Below are 22,433 nucleotides of genomic sequence, written 5' to 3' on the forward strand. Positions count from 1 at the left end.
TACTATGTGTTACAATTATATGGTTGTTGGTGAGGTTCTTACCCGTGTATCATCCATTAAGTGTCTGTAACTATTGTTTAACATACATATCGGTATTCAAAGCTTCTTTTATAAAAGTTATTCCGATCAAAATACTGTATTGGTTTCGTTTACAGCACCAAACGTACATATCCAGGATTGAAAGAATTCAAAACAAGTTTGTTAAATACTTATGTTTTAAATGCTTAATACAATACTCTGACTATGACACTTCTTTGCAAACAGTTCAGGATTGTGTCTGTGATGATGTACTCTTCTTCTTTAAGAGTCCACATAATATATGTGATTCTCCTTTACTTTTCAGTGATATTAATCTACATGTACACGAAAAATCGTTGTTCAAAATCCTTACTCAATAGAAGATCTACATCGCATAACGTATATTCTAAAAACTACTTATGTCTTTTCTAGTCTTGATTACATAAAATCTGCTTAGGTATATGGCATATGTTAATAGTATTCTTTCTTTTTGCTCCGTGGTTTGAAAACCAATGTATGACATATATATTAACCGTTTCTCTGAGATTGGCTGCAATATTCACTCGATATAAGTCGGGATTAAAAATATTTAGGTGTTGGTTTAAGTGATAAATAACAAGTCTTTCTTTGTATACATCACGATTATCAAAGTTTAAATTACTCTTAAAATAATTTTACATATAAAAACAGAAAATAAATCAAATAAATCAATGTTAATAGAATGAATCAACCACGATTAATAAGAAAACGAGCGCATGCCCCCGTACTCCATGCGTCTCTGCGCATTAAAAATAATTTAAATATCGATGTCGGACTAACGATATTCTTTCAGTGATTGATTCGTAGCGAGTAGTCAATTTGTTACATATTTCACATTTCTTATCTATTAAATTTTTCATCGAATTTAACGCGTATGGTAAAATAAAACAATAATCATAAGTGAACACGATAATTTCCTCATTAAGATTATATAAGTTTTAATATTGATTTTGCTGTTTCCGATCAACGTCGTTCTTTTAATTGAGTAGTATTTAAAATGTTGAAAACACTCGGTTATTACCTTTTAGAAAAAAGTATGCGCAAATATATGATATGGCCCACCTCACACGGAATGAGAGGATACGGAGTAATAATTTTAATAGTTATAAATCTGGTTTGGGGTTTTTATCCCTTGATAACGGAACTTATGCGTGAGTATTAATGTTTATATCCCTTGTTTTAATGTCGTCACTTTAATCATTTCAGATTACAAGACGAATTTCGCAAAGCTACTGTTTCATTTGGAACTTACTGCGATAGGCGCTATAACTCTGTTTGGTAATATTCAATTACTACGAAATCGACGTAGTTTGCTCGAAATAATTGATTCATTAAGTGATTTTAATCATTTCGGTATCCCAGAAAGAATAAAATTTATTGAAAAAAATATAAAAATTATACTAAATATTATTCATTATGGAGGATTTTTTATAGGATATGCTATGGCATATTATGTTATGTTCGAAAATAATTGTGCCGGTATTATAAATACTAAAGATTGTTTTATTATCGAATATTTCGTTCCACATCATTTAAAACAGTACGAAATAACATTAATAATGTTATTTCAAATATATTTTTTGGGTATTTCAATGAATGTTATATTTTCTGGGTTGTTATTATATAGTTACTCGATGGAATTGTTAATCGCTCGAATAGAACACCTTAATAATGTAATCGATAATATACATTTGAACAGAAATAAGAAGAGAAATTTTAAAATTCTGCGACCGATTTTCTTATATCATCAAGATATTTTCAGGTAATTTTGCACACACTAGTTACATTGCCAATATATATGATGTGTTGCGGTTTTAGAATGTTTGACTGTGTTAAGGGATTCTTTGTCAGTTATATCGTGCCTACAAAAGTTTGCGTTATAGTTTGTTTAACTATGTCTACTACTGAATTTGTTCTGGTTTGACACTTCACATGATAATTTCAATTAATTAACCAAGTAATATTTTTAGGAAAAGAATTTAATAAGTTGCTGGATGATTATTATGTACTTCTTAACGTTATTTTTCTTCCATACTATTGGACAAAGATTTATCACAGCGGTAAGAATAAATTTTTTATATTATTAAATTATCGATTAATATACAAATGTTTGTTAAGTATGGAACCGGCTGAAGTCATATTTCCAAAAGTACTTATCGAATCAATACGAAATTTGAAATGTGAATTTGTCTAAATAAAACCTTTTGTTAAAAAAATGAGCACCACAGGTCAAACTTTCGAATGATGTCAATTTTGACTAATGGTGCTATTTAAATAAAATCAAGTAGGCGTTGCATCTTGAAAAATTGGATTTTGTTTAGTCAAATTCACATTTCAAATTTCATGTTGATCCGACAAGTACTTTTGGAGATATTAAGCGGTTCAATGCTTAACGAACACTTTGTATAAATAATAATTATACATATACATAGGGTCTTTCAACTAAAAGATTAATTTTAAATTAAAAGAAATGTATAGTATTTGTAATACCTGCCAAATCGTTGCTGGAACGTTGGCGTAGATCTTATTTTTTAACATACTCCTAAGAAAAAAACTTCAATAATGTTAAATCACACTATCTCGTTGGCTAATTCATATCTCCATTTCGGGAAATTACACGTCCAAGAATTTTTTTTACGCAATAGAGTTATTATTATCGTTCGGGAATGCAATTCATTCTTTGCAACTATCATCATTTTCAAAGAAGTAAGGTCCAATCACTCCGCCAACCTAAAAACCGCTCCAAACTGTCACTCGTTGTTAATGAAGTGTTTGTTCGACCATTTCTTTTGGGTTTTCAGAGCCCACAATCTGATAATTTGGCTTGTTGACATAACCAGACTAATGAAAATAATCCTCATTACTCAGAATAAATTTGTTGAAAAAATGGTGATCTTGTGCGTGCATTGTGAGCACCCAATCAGCGAATGTATGACGTTGTCCGTGATCTTATGGCTTTAATTCTTGCGTCAGCTGGATTTTGTAAGCTTTTAACGCAAAATCTTTATGCGAAATACGGTGCAAACTGGTTTTTGATAAGCCTAATTCCTGTAAACGTATATATATTTTCAGCAGACCTGGCCGGATGAATACGAAATGACCGAAATTTCTGGATGACAACTAGTACCTCGCACATCACGCACGTCCTCTTGCTTCTTATCCTGTCATGCAGGCTTAAGCCTATAATAGTTCTTAGTGTTCTCATCTCTGTAGCTTTGACGACTTATTTGGTTGTTACTGTTTCGGGTCTTGTTTCGGCTGCGTATGTTAGCGGTGGTCTTACACAAGTTTTATAGATTCTTACTTTGCTTTTTACAGTCATGTGTTTGTTTTGCTATATAATGTCCCGTTGGTGTGGCTACGGCTATGGTTGCTTATGATTTTACTGCGCAGTCCTCTCCAAAACCAAATACAGCTCAAAAAACTTTACGAACTGTCTCCGCGAAATTTTTACCATTTCTATAGTGAATTTTTACTCTTTAAAATTGGAAGACCCTTCATATAGGTATTTAACAATTTGTTACCAAATTTTTAATAGGTGGGTAGTGTTAACGATGCAATTTGTAATGTAAATTGGTTCGATTCGGATGTTTCAACACGTAAAGATGTTTTATTGTTGTTGTGTATGAGCCAACATACAGTCGCCATGGAAGTCCCATTGTTCGGCAAATTATCACATACCGCAGCAGCTAAGGTAGTTATTGTATATAATTATTATATAATTGTATTGTAATAATTGAGAGTACGAATGATATTTTTGAAGGAATACAAAATGGTTTATGGTTTCTGCAATTGGATTTTAACCGTAATGAAACAACGAATCGTTTAAAATTTATTAATCTTATAAGATCTAAAGTACATATTTATGGTACAAATGTTAATAGTGGAAAATACCAAATATGTAATAATTGAAATAGTAATTGTTATTTATTTGTTACATAGTATAACAATAAACACTATAAAGAGTTTCTAATCTATATACCATTATGTGCCTTATTTATTGGACATTATGTCTCTACCTTATCATATGCAATTTTACAGAAACCACATGTGTTTGCTGCGAACATCAACTCGTTTTACGTCGATTTATGTGGATGATGAAGAGTGTTGTAAATTTTAATGTATCTAGAGCAACATGCGCGGTGTGGTGAGTTTGAATGTTTTGATATATTACGTTTTTGGCACACGTTCAGGAGAAGACTTTTATATTAGCGCAATAAATACATTTTGGAGAAATTCTCTACGACGAAATCGTGTTATTTCAGTGTTATTTCTTTTAGTGGTCTACATAATCTTTCTATTACAGCATGAGAAGAATTAATACATTAATATTGCCCTATTGATTGAATGCTTATGTACACTTCTATGTTTTAAGCGAAGTAGTTTTTGGATTAGCAAAAACAAACATTTAATTCCATATTTATTTGACTTGCTTGGAACCTGTTGCCTACAGGTACATCTTTCTCGATGTCAACGACATCCTTGGAGTAAACATTCCAACGTATCCTCCTTAATTACTTGCTCCTATATTGTTTGAGATGTTCTTTGATATTTTTATGCTACATCTGGAAGGGAACATAGGCGTAAGAGAATGGGGGAGAGGAAGTTATTAGGAATAGGGAAATTTAGAGGAAAATAAATCAATAAGGGAGTTATGCAACGTTCAATTCCGGCAAAGAGAATTGGAGGCATTGGTGACGATCCAGCAGAAATTCATTTTACACGCCATCAGCTTGAGATGATAGAGCCTTTGGACCTTCTCAGAAGAGTTCAGAAGGCAGCGATCAGGTTGGTTGTTGGCATCTGAGAAGTATAGGACGAAAAATGAGGAGGGGCATGATAGAAAGGAAGATGAAAAAGACGGTGGACAGGATTAGACAAGACCTGGCCGGGTTACTTACGCGAGAGTCGAGGTAAGTACGAACAAGGAGTTCAAAAGCGGGTTCGTGGAATAAGAATGAGAATATTGTAATTATCAGAGTTACTTTACTGGATGAAGCAATTGGGTAAATGAAAGGGGGGAAATCCCCGGGATTGGCCGGGATTTTTCCACAGTAGTTGGTGTGGTTGATCTTGTTGCCTATGCTGACGATATCGTGGTGTTGGGGATAGCCGTTCGGAGGTCGATAGATTGCGATCAGCTACCTTGGAAAGTTGAGTAAATGGGTGGATTTTAACAGGGTACAAATATCGAAAACCAAGACACAAATGATGTTTATAAAAGGCTGCATGCAGAGGAAGCCAACAAAATTCTGAAGCTGGATGAGGTAAGTGTGAGGTATTGTGAGAGTGTGAATATATATATATATATATATATTTTTTCTTTATAATAATGTATTGTATGGTTGAAAATAAAGGATTTATTATTATTATTATTATTATTATTAATTACTTGGAAATTGTGATGGATGAAAAATTGTGTTTTGTAGCGCATTTGGAGTATGTTAGGGACAAAGTTGTAATTTTGGTGGAGCGAATGAGAACACGTATGAGAAATGAATGGGGGTTCGAGTAGGACTGCAAACAACCTTAAAATATAGAATCTATTAGATCTGATGAGGATCGATATGGGATGAGAATAGGTTAGAAAAGGATAGGGGTGACCATGAGGCCCAGAGTAGTGCGTTTTCAAAATGACATCATGTTTTGAAATCCTCGTCTATCTGCTGGGGGTTTACGGGGTGGGGTGTAATATGGAACCTATTAAATATGATGAGGATCTATATGGGGTGAGGATAGGTTAGAACAGGATAGGGGTGATGTCCATGGGACCTAGAGTAGTGCGATTTCAAAATGACATCATGTTTTAAAGTCCTCGTCTATCTGGGGGTTTACGGGGTGGGGTGTAAGGTTGTTAAGAAATAAATATAGTGGTTTATGTGTGGTCTGAATTTGGTCATTTAAACATGTTAGATCTGGGTTGTTATGTATCAACTTTCCAATTTCGTATTCTTCCAGGATTTCCATAAGGTAGCCCTTGTTAAGATGATGCAATATTTTTATTTTCACATTTCAACTTATATACCCCATTGTTATCCAATTTGTTTATTCTGTCTTTGTTATTTATGAGTAGGCTGCCTATGGTCCTGTTGGGATTATCTGAAATCTGAATATCGTGCTGTTTCATAGTTTGCTTTATTTTGTTATTAATATTTCCTTGGTACCTAATGTACCTGTAGTTTTTGGTTTTCTGTGTCTGCTGAGTTTTTAGTTGGGTATTATTAATTAGGTTTTGTTTATTTTGATATTTGTAGACAAGTTTATCTATTATGTTTCCTGGAAAGGCGTTATTTTTAGCGATATCTTTTATTATTTCAATCTCGCTGTTAAACTTTTCTTTACTCAAATTTGTTTTAAAGGTATGTATTAACTGTGTATGCAAATGTATTAACTCATTTTGTGAGTTAAATTATGGAAGGAGTCGTATGGGATCGTAGTGTTAATCTGAGTGGGTTTGCTATACACTTCGAATTGGATATTTTGGTTTGTTTTGTTTATTGTAAAATCAAGAAAATGTATTTTATTGTCGGCTTCAAGTTCTAGTGTAAATTGAATTTCTTTGTGTAGTGTGTTAATATACTGATGTATACTGTCAATAACTTCTTTACTGTCCTAAAATATCGTCGACGTAGCGTTGCCATATCAAAATATTATTGACAAAAGGGTTTTTTTTTCATTCATTATGAAGTTATTTTCCATCTCATTTAAAAAGACATCAGCTAGTAACCCGCTCAAAGGTGAGCCCATGGGGGGTCCCTCCTCATAGGTGCATTTCATAAATATGTTTTTACTAGCGTTCTTATTTTCCATTTGTGAGTTGAGGATGTTTTCAATAATCGTTAAAGTCTGTCCAGTAGGAATGTTAGTGTAGAGGTTTACTACGTCAAAGGATAAAATGGCGTTTTTGACTGGTAGGTTGGTGTCTATTAATTTTTGAATGATTTGTTTTCTATTTTTAATTGTATATTTGGGTTCAAAGGCTATATTATTTTTAAAGAATTGTACCAGAAACTTTGAAATGTTATATGTGCTGGCGTCAGTAGATGCTATTATGGGTCTTATTGGGTGGTTTATTTTATGTAATTTAATGAGGGAGTACAACCTGGGTGTTTTTGGGTTCATTGACATTATATTCCTAGTGTTAATACATATTATATTTTTTAAGTGTCTTTAACCTCATTGACAATTTTTTCAACATTTGAAAAAAATTTTCAATATTTTTTTGTAATTATTATCTTTAAGAAATTTTTCTGTTTTATTACTAAGTTTTATTTAAAATTACTAACAAGGGAAGTGTCACAACTGTGTCTCACCGATTTCGATGCAATTTGGTACAGTCATAGAATGGGCCAAAATAAGGTTCGTACATTTTTTTATACGTGCGGTAAAAGCCCCTGGGGCGAGTTATAGGGGTTGAAAGTTTGGAGAAAAAGTACGTTTTCACTTATATTTTAAAAATGAAAAGTGCTATCAAAATTTGGTAAATTGTAACTGATATTCATTTTAAAAGAGCTTTCTTTTGATGTATCACACATATACCAGAGGGTTAAGAAGGGCGAACTACCCCTATTTTTTTGGAATTATTTAAAAACCACCCTATCGATTTTGGCGGCATTAAGTATACTTCCAGCACGTTCAAAAATATTAGTTAAGGGTTTTTTCCCATTCGCTCTAGATCATCCCCAGCGAAGTTACGGGGGTTAACATGTAACCACTTTTCGTAAGAATGATGTGATAAAATTGTCAGGTATTTTGAAAATACTTTAACAAAACCGTAAATTAGTCGCACAATAAAATGTTTAATGTAAAATAAGGCATAATACACCATTTAGGGGTGGTTGGGGTTAACCACCCCCTTAAAAATTAATTCTATCCCGGGCATTACTTGTTGATTACGGCGAAATTTGGTACTGTGTTTGTTTTATATTTGAAGTAAAAATTTTTGAAAATGGTTATAAGGGTTACAAATTAGGGGTAGTTTTTTGTTTATACCTCGAAGATGAAAACTGCCATCGTAACTGTGGTATTGTTTTTTAAAAATCTATCTATCGATGTTCCACGAGGTAAACTACCCTCATTTTCTTTAAATAATAAATATAAAACTACTAGATAAATAAGATATTTTATTTATTTATGAGTTAAAAAGCAACTGACAAAAAAAAATAGTTCAATATACCAAAGAAGTTTATTCTACATTACTAATTGACGTTTTTTATGTTCAATGTTAAATTTATTCTTTCATTAATTTAACACTTTTTTCCTATCTTCTATAAAATTCCTTTATTAATAAAGGAAAATTAATGAAAGAATAAATAGAAATTCTCTATCACATCATTAACATTGTTAAGTTTATTTTTATTCTACATAATGTTGCCAAAAATACACCTACCAAAAAAATTTTGGCACAATATTTGTTTTTTTAGTGCCGCTTGCTAAAGGTCATTTCTCAAAATAGTTTTTTCTAGTATAAAAGAACGTGTGCCCAGTGGGTAGATTTTAGTTTCAGAGCAACTGACAGAAGCAATGCTGCTTGTGAAGTATGCTGCTAAATTAGTGGAAAATAATCAGAAGAAATCGTGAGCAATAACCCTAGACTTATCGGTGAAAAATAATACAGAATGTATATCTGAAGATTAAATTTTATTTACAAAATTTTTGTTCTCAACGACCTGTTTCGATTATTCTATAATCGTCTTCAGGTTGTTCGCGTCAAAAGGGAATTCAATTCTTGAAGAAAACTTGGAGGCATGTCACTTCCTAAAAAACCCTAGACTTAATAGAGGGGAATGCTGCCAATTTTCATTGGTTAAAGTTTAAAAACCAATAAAAATTGTTAAAAGGTTTAGACGCGTAAGTGAGTAAACAATTGACAGACAGTTCGTTCGAGATCTTAATAGTGATCACTTGGCTCATCTTAGGGTTCCAGTTTGGCTTTTGGTTACCAGGACTTTCCTTCCAGACGATCTTTTGAGTTTCCTTAGTGAGCCAATTCATTTGCTCGCTATTCATTTTGGTTTGTTTTTAGTTTCTTACACACCACTGTTATATGTTTACTAGGGCATAATAGGAGGTTGTTTTGTTTTATGTTTTAAATTAGGAGTGGTTTAGATAATTTTATAGCAACCTTCACATCTAATTACGTTATCCAAACAATATATACAGCTAAATGTTATTATTCGATAAACATCAACTTATCTCATAAATTCTATAACTGGTTGTTAATAATTATTTATTTCTTTTTCCAGTAACTATAGAGGACGTTATAATAATAACTACAATAACAACAACGACAGTACAAATTACAGAGGATACAGAGACTATAATCGAAACTGGGATTTTAATAATCCACACTATAGACCCAATAAATATCAGAATTACAACAATAAACCATATGACAATGACATTGAATTATATCATAACAAAGCCTGTTATTCTAAAAATACGGAACCACATGTACAACATTCTTTAGAGTCTCCGATAGAAACTGAAGTGATAAGTGATAAAGAAACATTCACTGATATGGAAGAAACAACATATGATTTTGTGGTTGTAAGTGATTCCGAGGATAACATAGTACAATCGAGCGTGGAATCTATCTCTCTATGTAGTAAACAAAATAAAAATGATATAGATTCAGTTAAACTGGACTTTTGTGGTATTAAAGCCTTTGATAAGGAGAATCAAATACTACAGCAAAGCAAGCAACAATCTCGTGAATTAGATACTTGTAAGCATAATGAAGAAATTGTAGTGGATTCCACTGAAAATATTGTAACGGGGAAAAATACTTCACTCTGCGTTTCAAGTTCCCAAGATTTATGCATCTCAAATAAGCATGCTGAAGAGGATCATCAACCAGATAGTACCACAAATGAGAAAGTCCAATTAACAACACCCCATCTCGAAGTAAGTGTACTAATGTCATCTGATGCTATTAAGGCTCTTGATAAAGAATTGGAGAATATGAAAACTTATCCACATAATAAAAAGGATCATGTTGAAGTGGCAGTAGTTTGCGTTGATTCTGAAATTGCAAATACACTGAGAAACATGGATGCTAAAAGAAAAGGAAAACCGTTTAGGAGTAAATCTTGTTTAAAATTAGCCCGAGTTGAAAAATTAAAGAAAAAACGATCGAAATCTTTGTCGGATTCAGTTTCCACCGATATCCAAAATTCTAAAAGTAAATTTCGGAACACAACCACATTAAATTCAAGATATAATAAAAAGTCAACCACACAACAGCCAAAACGAAGAAGCAACGTAAAAAAACATCATGGAAAATCAAACAATGACTTCACCATATACAATAAACCACATTTAATTGATTTACCAGATGACCCAACAAAAATTTACGCAACATTGTCTTCAAATGATCCAAGAAGTAATTACAAAAATAAAGTTATTTCCAATCCAAATACCATTAGTAATAAGCGACGAAAGACGGAAGACCATCAGAATTATCATTCAAAAATTTGTGCTTTAAAAGTTGGAAAAGAAGAAACTCGGAAAACATTAAGTTTGTCTGACATGAAACGGATAGGAAAACGAAGACGTAAAACAGAACCTTCGTTTTCCACTAATAAAAACAGTAAAATACATTTCGCGAAGGAAACATCCGAAAGAGTAATGATTGATCACATTAAACCGTTTTCTATAAAAACTCCAGTGAAACATACAGCAAAATTAGTGCGTCAGTATTTAATACATCCAAAAAAATACTACCAAAGAGCAATAATTTTAGAACCTGTTAATGTACAAAGCGAGCCTAAAATAATTAAAACAACACCGGACATTGAAGAGCTTATAACAAAATTCGCAGAATATCTTACGCTGTTTTGTTTAACAACTAAAAGCATAAAATTAATGTCTACGTTAAATGGCGAAGATCACACATTATTAAGCTACCTGGAAGGGGTGAAAGAAACATTTAGAAATAGTTGCAAGCTTATTCCATATTCAAATATCGATATCAAAGAACTCATTACGAAAGTGTATAAAAAAATTATTTTGGCGAGTATTGGTTGTTCACACCTGGACATTACATCTGCATTAAAAATTACTTTTGGTGATGTCGCTTATGGATTAGGTAAAGAAATTATTCGCTTAGTAAAGGATAACTCCAAGTCTATTTTTATTAAGCATGAAATGATTGATGATGATTGTGTAATAATTGATGTTAAAAATGGTGAGTTTATTAAATTAATTGAAAAATCTTTTTAAAATAAATTTGTTGAATGAATTAAAGTACTATATTAATGCATACATTTATTTTTTTTATAGAAGTCGAAGCTCGTTCTACTACATCTACTTCGCCAAATATAACCCAATCACAAAACCAAATTGAAAAATCCAACCACCAAATGAATATGCCGATTCCAGTTCATACAAACACAACAAATAATAGAAATCCAGATAGAGTTTCTAATTTAAACAATGTGTTAACATCAAATCCCAAACTTGTTCAGATGCTTACTTCAAATAATGAATACTCAAGTTATTCTGGATTACAACAACTTCAAACAGCACATTTTGAATATGCTAATCAACCCATTAATAACAACCAGCAAACTGTGAATGGAACTATAAATCAACATATAGCGCTTAATCGAACTGTTCTTCAACAACAACCGCTTCAACAGCAAGTATATCAGCAAGTACCTTATCATTCTTCTGAATGTCAACCTCAACGTATCAATGAAATGGTTTATCAACCTCATACACCTAGAAACGTATACAACCAACAATTAGCAGCTTCCTCTCAAAACCAAAGCGTAACCCAAACAAATCCATTCAGAATGTCTGGTGGTATTGCTGTAAGAAAGGATTTATTAGCGTCTAATTCGAACCAACCTCATCATTCAAATAGTACTGCTCTGCAAATATCTAATAAAACTGGTCAGATGCAGTGGAGTGCTCCATCGGTAAGTATAAAATAAAACTAACTTAAAATGATGTACTATGCCACTACATACAAAATTATATGGCAGTTCAGCTTACCCCCTTTTTTATGTATTGGAAATATGAAGGCAGTCTGCCAATCTGTAGGCATCTTCTCAGTCTTCTGTTAGGATATTATTTACCCCTAGTGGCTTATTACATTTTAGCTTCTTTATGCTGCTTTTTACCTCCTCCAAGCTCGGATCACCTATTTGAGGTAAGAAGAGAAGCACTTCTTAGTTTATTAAATTCTTCTGTTTGAGTTCTAGTCGGTTGTTGTATGATTCTCTGTCGTGTTCTCTTGTCATTAATTTCCTTGCATTCCTCGTCCTATCAGTCATTTCTCTTTACCTATACTCTCTTTACTATTTCTTTTTTATTTTCTATTTCTATCTAAACCTGTTCTTCAAAGTTATTCTTGAAAAATATTTTTATAAAATCTGACCGAGACATCAAAAACGTTTTTATCTAATTTTTTTTTGATAATTCATTGATTTTTTTTCTTTTCGCTTTTTTATGCTATATATATATATATGTATTTTTTTTTTTTTTTTTTTATTTAAGTTGTCGGACGCCTGTATATGATTATTTTGTTTTCGACGGCTTGTTTTTTTTTTTTGATTTTCTTTTCTGTCTCTAGTTTTTGTTTCTTTTCTTTTTTTTTTATTATTTCCTATGAATATTGCTTACGTTAATATTAGATCACTGTTACCATGTTTTGTTGAATTTAGTCGGTATGTTGCAGACAATGATTTTGATTTGGTGTTGATTGTTGAGACATGGTTGACAGGTGAGGCGGCGGTGGATGCGTGTCAATTGTTTAATTATTCTTTCTACCATTGGTCAAGAAGTGGTGTGCGGGGCGGAGGTGTTGGTGTGTATGTTAAAAATAAATTTAAAAGTAAATCTCTTACTGTCGAATGTTACTCCTACTTGGAGCAGACGTGGATAACATTATGTTTTAATAAAAATAAATATAATATTGGGGTTATATATAGACCACCTAGGGAGAATATCAATAGTTTCCTTGACGCTTTTGAGGCGACACTGGGGTTGGTAATTCCTCAATGCGATGAATTATTTGTTGTAGGTGATATAAATATTAACTTGCTTAATTCTCAGAATACATACACTACTAAATTTTTGAATCTTCTGGACGCATATGGGTTGTTGCAACTGGTGAACGAGCCTACTCGTATTACTCCTTCCTCGGAAACCTTGATAGATGTTGTTTCTTCTTGTGTCGATTTTGCGTTTACTTCACTGGACAGTTTGCATGGTCTAACTGATCATGAATTGATTAGATGTAGCTTGACAGTCGCACCTATTGTTACTGAACCAGTTTTTAGGGCTTACCGGGATTTTAATTCTATCAATCTTGTTGATTTTACTGCTGAATTGGAGTCGTTGCCGTTCTCTTTAATTTATGAACTGGATGACGTTAATATCAAAGTTAATTTTTTTAATAATCTTATTATTTCAATTTTCGATAAATATGCTCCACTAAGGAATAGACGATTTTCTAAAAGACGTAGTCCTTGGCTTACGCCGCAGTTAAAACAAATGATGTGTTTGAGGGATAGGGCTTACTCTAAATATAAGCACTCTAAGAATATTAATGATCTGTATAGTTACAAAGATTTGAGGCGGTACGTGGAAGGAGCGATAAGAAGAGAGAAAGAGGCATACTTTGGTTCGGTGGTGGCTCAGCGTAGTTCTGCTAAGCTATGGCGGGTCCTTCGTGATTGGGGTGTCGCCAGACAGAGGCGCCAACCATTGCCCGGGAGTTTAGGTAATGCAGATGAGATAAATGATTATTTCGCTAGATCTTCTGAATTGGGAGGGGTTGTTGATCAGGATGTTGTTGACTTCTATAATAATTCTAAATTAAATCCTACTAATAATTTCCTATTTGAAACGGTAGATGAATACATTGTCGGTTCACTACTTTTGAAGTTAAAATCAGGCTCGGTTGGTTTTGATGGTGTTTCTTCCTTAATGTTGCATCTTTGCTGTCCCCATATTCTACCTTTTGTAACACATATTATAAACTACTGTTTAGCTAACTCAGTTTTTCCAGACGCTTGGAAAACTGCTAAAGTGATCCCACTGCCTAAGATAGCCAATCCTACTTCGTGTGGTGACCTTAGGCCGATTAGTATTTTGCCTGTTTTGTCTAAGATTTTGGAAAAAATCATGGCCTTTCAGATGAGATTTTTTGTTGAGGGTTGCAGTGTTTTGCCGACGACACAGTCTGGGTTTCGTAAAAATCATGGATGTGGTACAGCATTGATGCATATAACTGATGATATACTGCGGGCAGCTGATGATGACATGGTTACGGCTTTAATTCTTTTCGACTTTTCGAAAGCATTTGATACGGTGAATTATACAGTTTTGGATTCTATTCTAAAGTACATTGGGTTTTGTACTAATGCTGCTGCCTTAATATTGAATTTTCTTTCTGATCGAAGACAGGTCGTTTCCTGTGGCATGATCGTCTCGGCTGCCCGTGGATTAATGGCCGGTGTACCACAAGGTTCTGTATTGGGTCCGCTCTTATTTAGCATTTATACTTCTGGTCTCCAAAATTGTCTCAAATATTCTAAAGCTCATTTTTACGCCGATGATTCTCAGATATATTATTCTTTCAGACAGGATGATGCTCCTGTGGCCCAACTTAGGATTGCGGGTGATGTTGCTCGGTTTACCAAAATGGCTGCCAGTCACAACTTAAGATTGAATCCCTTAAAATCGGTTATGTTGTTGTTTGGTAGACGCAATGCCCGCAACGCTTGCTCTCATTTTAGAATTGAGCTGGATAGTGGTGACTTGGGCGTTGCGGGTTGTTGTCGTAATCTTGGCCTCCTAATGGATTGTGATGTCAGATTTAGGGATCATGTTACTTTAAAGGTCCGTAAATCATTTGCGGCGCTGAAGCTTATTTATAATATTAAAAACTTTTTATCTAGGGACATTAGGGCGAGACTGTGTGACGCCTTGGTACTCAGCCAATTAAATTTTTGCGACACGGTATACGGCACTTGTCTGGATCAGGTAACTGCCGGCCGTATTCAGAAAGTTCAGAACGCCTGTCTGAGACTGATTTTTGGGTTGCGTTTGAGAGATCACGTTAGATGTTTCTTGAAGGAGGTGGGTTGGCTTAATATGGCTAACAGGAGGAAATTACATCTGTTAACTTTTTATCATAAATTACTTTTATTTAAGTCGCCTTCTTATCTTTATAATAAAATATCATTCCGGACTGATGTTCATAATTTGAACATCAGATCCAAGGGCTTGATTACTCCACCTCAGCACCGCTCGGTTTTGTTTCAACGGTCTTTCTCTTTTAATCTACCCAGGCTTTACAACCCGTTGCCAAGTTCTCTTAAGTCGTTGCCACTGAGCACCTTCAAAAAAGGGCTCCGCGAGATCATTGTCTGTGACCAGAATGGGGCTAATGAGTAATTTATATCATTTTCGATTTTTTTACTATGAGTGTTATTTTTATTACTTTCTCTCTGAATGGCTGTTTTGTTGGTATTAGTATTATTGTCAAGATCGAATGTTTTATGTTTTGTTTTTGAATTTTAGATTTTTTTTTTTAACGCAGGGTTGGGTGGTAGAGAGGACTATGGTCCTAACTCCGCCCTGCGCACATTTGTAATCTTTTTTTTTCTGTTGTTTCTATTAATAAAGGCATTATTATTATTATTATTATTATAATATTGCAACAATCAACATTTGATGATTTTCTAGACGTTGTATCCTACTATCCAGGTAGGACTTACTTATAGTATAATATAAGCTTGTTGTGGATTGTTCAGAGCTGTGGCCAATCAAATAATATATTTTTTTGAATTTGATGTTATGTTCATCACGTTTCTTCTTAATATGCTCTTTTCTCAAAACTTGATATCGAGAGTCATACGATAGTACTTCGCTATTGCCATTAATGTTGATTGGTTGTTGTGCAATCATCTTATTTGTGAAGTCAATATGCGTGGATTTCGATTTACTGCGTTTAATGCGGCATTTTTTTATCCAGATTCAAGTTTTATCAAAAGTAGATTGCAGCTTTCTGGTTGAGCTTGCTGTCATGTTTACCGTGTCTTTGGCGAAAGAGGGTATTGCGCTGTACAATATTGTTCGAACTTCATAAATGTAAATCAGATACAATATTGGATGAACAGAAAGAAATAATCTTCCTTTATGAAGTAAGCCCTCAGAGCGTGACACTCTGTAAAAGTCTGTGCGACATCAAGAATTACGTCAAACGATGTACTTGCCCGATGGTCTTTGTGATTATTTCTAAAGCCAAATTTAAGAGATGTATCAAGTATAGGTATCAAGTTATGTTGATTGGGAATAAGTTTGAGGCGCTGCAAGAACAATTTCTCAAACAGCTTTGGGTTGTTATGATTCCGCTTCGCTTGGGTTTTTGCCACATTTTGGAATCATTATGGAATCGTCATTTTGGCCGTTTTCCATTCATCTGGTCTTTAGTTTCCACAACAACTTCCTTAGGAGTGATTAGAGTGGGATCCCATGAAGGTAGTCACTGGGATGGAGACTCGGCAATTCATTAACTCCCTTATTAGGATGGAATTGTGCTCCAATATACTCTGCAAAAGTATTTACTTTTTCCAAATTATTACGAGCCCAACAACCATCGAATTTTCTAATAGGAGGCACTTGTGTTACTAGTTACTTAAGATATTTAATATGTATCCAAAGACACTGTTATTGCACGTTTTTCAAGTGCTTCTTTTTCTGTCTCTATGGTATTGTCCATAACATTTCTCCAACTACCACTGTGTCTCCTTTCATAGAATTTTTGCTTTTGCTTATTTTATTCTCCAATCTTGTCTGGTAAAGATTTCTTATTGATTAATTTCTTTCTATGGGGTTTTATTGTCATTTTAATCTTCTCCAAGACGAGATTATGATCACTTCCGACGTCTGCAGCATAGACATTTTATATCTAGTATTTGTGTGTAATATATCCCTCTATTTATGTAGATGTAATTCATCTATTTCCTATTTACAATCGCCCATATAACAATTACTTCTCATCTTAGTACTTCGTCGATTGTCTTTTGTAGTTCTTCATAGAATTTTATTCTGGAAGAATTTTCTGGACTGACATTGATGGTTCGAATAAAGCAACAATAAAAATGAGCGACAAGTTAAGAATTTACCTTGGATTAGCTCTGGTTTTGTGTTCTGCTTGATCTACTTCCTTTACATTTGCACATCGAGAAATTAACTAGTATTACAATTAATTTGCAACTCTGTTCTTTTACAGATGGACAACCTGAATAACAGTTTGATCACTACACCATTATTGTTATGTAACACTTGCAATATGATGGCGTTCTATGAATGTTGCTGCAAAACAAAGGTTTATTGTTCATTTTATTGCCAGGTGAGTTCTAAGATATTCTATTCTTTTATGCAGTGATTCAGTATTAGTACAAGAAGTCTTTAAAAGATACGTTTCTAAACACATTTTGATGTAAATTTTGAATCTTGAATTTGTACTGAATTAATCTATATACAATGTTTTAAAGTTTTATATCAGTCGTTCACTACACAAATCGATTAACTCCATAAAATAAAAAGTTGAGAAATGCGATGAGGTTATAAACATTGCTTTTTTATTGTGTCATCTTTTTCATTGTTTGCAACACGGTGTCTGCGCTGATCAGCCAACGACTTGTTCCTTAAAATATCAATAAAATCAACGCCAATATAAATACTACATTCAAACGATCTGACGATAAACGAAAAATATTTTGTACGAGTTTAACTACTCATTTATTACACCTTTAATTGAATGGCGTCTCAAATAAATTATATTATTCAATGGTTTATCACTTAAAATTAAGAGTTAAGCGAGTTGTGCAATAAATAGCTCATACCGGGAATTTCATATAACTCGCAATATATGAATGCAGTAACCATAGCTACGAAACTATACTATGCACTTGTACTTACACTATGCACTTGCACTGTCCCACATCAAATATAACAGTACATTACTTAAACTGGCATTGGGTAGTTTTGCAAAGAAAAATATTGCTTGGAAAAAGATGGCGTCCTTATGACAACCTGACTTTTCGGCACGACTAAACACGAATGTTTCTAGATACCATAATCTAACGTTGAATAACAATTAAAACTAGAACTAACACTAAACTTAGAACTAGAAACATTCGGGTTTAGCCGCACGTCTTCCAAGACGGCTAAACCTGAATGATTCTAGTTCTAGGTATTGTGTTAGTTCTAGTGATAGTACTAGTGCAATACTAGAACTAACACTAGACTGAGAATTAGAAACATTCGGATTTAGTCGCACGTTTTCTCAAGATGGCTGAATCCGAATGATTCTAGTTCTAGGTCTTATGTTAGTTCTAGTGATAGTGCTAGTCCAATACTACAACTAACACTAGATCGAGAACTAGAAAAATTGGGATTAAGACGGCTAAACCCGAATAATTCTTCCGAATGTTTCCAATTCTCGGTCTAGTGTTAGTTCTAGTATTGCACTAGCACTATCACTAGAACAAACACAAGACCTAGAACAAGGATCATTCGGGTGTGCATTTTATATGAGGCAAAGTAAATAGGTATGCCGTGGTTTCTATGGAAATATATTTTACCTAATTCCATTATGAAAATTAAATTTTACACGTCTTTCTGATGTTATCTAACGTAACTTTTTTTTATAACTAGTGATGTAATTAATTCCATTATCTAACTACAAATGGACATCTGCCACTAATACCATAAATCAAGTTTTGAACAAAAATAGCTTTTTCAATGGAATTAGATAAAATTTTGTACTTCACAGATTATGAAACGGGTAATTTTGTTTAACTCACGTAATTTGTAACAAAATTAGTCTTTTCATAACTGGTTACGTAAATATTTGTACATTGCATTTAAAGTGAAATTCGGTGTATAAAAAAATTAATAGCTGACTATAACGATAAATTAAGTGATGCATTTTTTTTTTTTCAGAAAAAGGATTGGATTACTCACTGTTATGAACATAATTATCGCAGAGTCTAATTTTGTCAGTTAAATAATATTATTTTGAGTTCCTATTTTGTTATATTTTTATGATTTCAATTAAAGTAGTTTAATGATTTATTTTTATTTTTTAAATGATTATATATGACAAGTTAATTAATGATTAATAAAAAGTTATTATTATTAAAAATTCGTTGCCATTGTATATTAATTGTTAATAAGCATGATACATTTATTTAAATTCTACCGCCCTATTCAAACGGAGTAATATGAATTTATACTACAATGTATTAAGCGCATTAATAAGTATTATTAGTTTAAGATGTTATAAAGAAGTATAAATTTCTTTATAAGTATACATTGTTATAAAAAATGAAATAAAAGTTTTCTACTTCATAGCAAATTTTATTTATTTCCTGATAGTAATTTTTTTCAACTTAATTAAAATTTATTTAACAATAATACATAACACATTTTAGCTGTAACGCAAACGTGGTTGGGTACAAGTGTGGTCTTGGTTTACCTCTTGATAAAGGATTATACTTTTTGTCACCAGCTTCATGGTTCTTTGGTTGGTGGAGTCCTTACATTTATAGTTCCTTTAAGGGGGGAAATACATTTAGACGAGCTAAAATAAGCGCATTTTCAAGTTATTTTTTCGTGAAGTTGAAATTAGTTTAAAACCTTTTTGATACCCACTACTATTTAGTGATGCTTTGTGCTATAAAAATATGTATTCACATATTCTAAAACTTTTATAGGCGAACGGCAAATAGTGATCAGATAGGGAAACGTTACGGAGTGAGCGGTTCCGTTTCAAACATTCTAGCATTCGCTACAGCGGTTAGAATTACTTGCGAATGCATTTAAATTGTTCCCAACATTCATATCTTCTATGTGAACCAAAAAAAAGTTTAAAAAATTTAAGCATTTAAAAAATACAGGTGTTTTAAAATAATGTTATAACTTTTTAAGAAAATATTGATATATAAATTAATAAAAAAGTAATTTTTTAACATAACTTATGTATACTTAGAGGTTCAAATAGAAGGTGATATTACTATTTATATGTGTAACAAATTTAATGAAAATCGGTCAAGTAGTTTATTAGTTATCGTGCTTATAAGGTGTAAATACATTGATTTGAGAAAAAGCGCGTTAAAGTTTCAAGTCGTAAAAACAAATTTTTTTCAATCACGAATAACTTGTTGGCTAGTCTGCAATACCCGGACCGTATATCAGACCTTCAGCTTCTTCATAAAATTCACTTTCGATCGCCAACTGGTCTTTTTGTGCTTTTCGAGCTTCTTTAAACACAGATTCGTTACATCGTTACCGCCGAGTAATTCGATGTTCGTCCATTTGTTCAGCATATATGTTGGCTTGCCTCCCAATAATTAGATTTAATTTACTCATTATTTCCAATATGCTACTGTGTCCTTCATTAAATAAACTAGCCACAATATATGTACTAATATCCACTATTTTTAAGCCAGAATTCAGGTGATTTGGAGCCACTCGCCAAATAGTAGAGTTGAAACTTTCATTGGTATTTTGAGTGTGGCCCCCCAAACATCTTATTAATAAATTTTCTCTGGATAAATCTTCATAACTTGAATATATGTGTGTCTGAACATCTGGATGCAATGGCACTGGATGCTTCATCAAGGAATCCGACTCATTTGATTTAGCTTTTTGCCACTTGCACCAGCTCTCGGATCCTGACGGACAATGTTGGTGATTTGGATGTTCATCTGTAGAGCACATGTGGTAATAACTAGCCATTATCGCTTTTTTCATGTCCTCTGCACTGTTGATATTTCTACGGATAGCAAGACCGGAGTATGTCGTAAGTTTTCTGATTAGAGTATCTGTCAATTTTCCTTTTCCGCCAAGTTTGTATGTTTTTTTTATGTTTCGTAGTCGGGATCCCATCCTCTTTTCAACATGTCCAATACATTCATTTTTAATTACTGGAAAATCGTCGTCATATGGATTTTGTTCTAAAATTGCTTTGAACGTTTTGGAATCTCAGTCCCCTATATAGTTGCCGTATTTTACACCAAACTTTTCTTCGGATCTCAAAAACATCTCTACAATTGCATCGACTTCCATTTTACCGGCAGACCCTCGTGAGTTTTTATGCAATTTTCTTTATGTTCTTCATACCAGTCAATATATTCTTCTGTATTTTCTTTATTTTTATAAAATGTACAGGCTTGACAATAACTGCTTTTTACAGCTACATCGATAACTTTACCAGAATAGTACCCAATAAGCAATGTTACGCCGTATAATGATTTGAATCCGCGCTTTTTCCAAGAACCATCACCAGATACTTTTAAATTCAAGATTGACCTTTCTTGCCTTTCATTTTCTTTCTTTTCTTCTTCAACAGCTTTTCCGCTGAAATATTCGAACACCGATTTGGTGGCTGAATGCTGATGTTTAACAATATTATTGTATGCACTATTACTCAAACCGTCGCATATATCCATAAAATTGCAAAATAAATTTATCCCTTGCCTCCCAATGCCCAGCAGACGCACAACAAAAACACTTCTACGATTTATTTCATAACCAGTTTGAATTAACGGTCCGGAATTTATGTCTCTTCGGCCACAATGACAAAGCAAAACGAGCTTGAACCCAAGACCTCTCATTCCATCTACCTCAAATTATATGGTATCTTTACATTTGCAACAAATAACAACATTAGCCAAAGCACTGAACACGGTAAAAAACTCTATCAAATGATACGAATGTAGTTTTATTCCCACAGAAGTAAAGATACGGAGTTATAAAAACCGAGAAGACTTGTAGATTGTTATCTATAACGTACTTGTTAAAGGTTTATAACTTCTACAATTTAAATCATTTGAAATTAAAACTTCATAGAATCAAGAGCTTAAACAAGATATTGCTATAAAAATAATCCATTTTTTTGATCACGTGATCATGCGTGAGTCACGTGAATCACGCGTGAGTCACATAGTTTTCAATTTTCACGAAGAACGCGCACCGGGAAAATACGCTATTTTAACGGAAGTACTTAGAATTTCGCTTTAAAATTTTGCTATCATATTCTTAAGATGTTCAGGCAACTTTTTATGGAAAAAAAATTTTGAGTTTTTTGACGGTTCTAAATGAATTTCCCCCCTTAAGCTTCAGCCGCTGTTCTATCGCATTTCCAATTCATTGGAGCATTTGTGTGTGATATTTAGATGTGCTCTTGGAACTTATTCTCATTTTTTAACGGAACTTGACGACCCGTTGGCATCTTCTTGGAGACTTTAAGGTCGCGGTTCAATCCGTGATGTTCGCAAAAGTGCAAAAAAAATTTGTATAGTTCCGTTGTTGGTTAAAAGAGGTCGTCGAGAGTTCAATTCAGTTAT

General features: G+C 33.2%; 2 protein-coding genes across 2 annotated transcripts; both read left to right on the forward strand.

The window, feature by feature from the left end:
• The first annotated feature begins 885 nt into the window (after positions 1-885).
• Positions 886-4,034, forward strand: LOC111419663 (uncharacterized). Its single transcript, XM_023052510.2, has 6 exons — positions 886-1,208; positions 1,264-1,819; positions 1,876-1,975; positions 2,028-2,117; positions 3,596-3,751; positions 3,821-4,034. The coding sequence occupies exons 1-6, from the start codon at positions 1,055-1,057 to the stop codon at positions 3,884-3,886; spliced, it is 1,122 nt and encodes a 373-aa protein (XP_022908278.2). The 5' UTR covers positions 886-1,054; the 3' UTR covers positions 3,887-4,034.
• A 4,552-nt stretch (positions 4,035-8,586) lies between these two features.
• On the forward strand, positions 8,587-19,158 carry LOC111413711 (uncharacterized). Its single transcript, XM_071199883.1, has 5 exons — positions 8,587-8,907; positions 9,303-11,245; positions 11,341-11,981; positions 17,309-17,428; positions 19,027-19,158. Exons 2-5 carry the CDS (start codon positions 9,577-9,579, stop codon positions 19,075-19,077), a joined length of 2,481 nt encoding a protein of 826 aa, XP_071055984.1. The 5' UTR covers positions 8,587-8,907; positions 9,303-9,576; the 3' UTR covers positions 19,078-19,158.
• The last annotated feature ends 3,275 nt before the right edge of the window (positions 19,159-22,433 follow it).

The sequence above is a fragment of the Onthophagus taurus genome, chromosome 11 (assembly GCF_036711975.1).
Source record: "Onthophagus taurus isolate NC chromosome 11, IU_Otau_3.0, whole genome shotgun sequence".
NCBI classification, from domain to species: domain Eukaryota; kingdom Metazoa; phylum Arthropoda; class Insecta; order Coleoptera; family Scarabaeidae; genus Onthophagus; species Onthophagus taurus.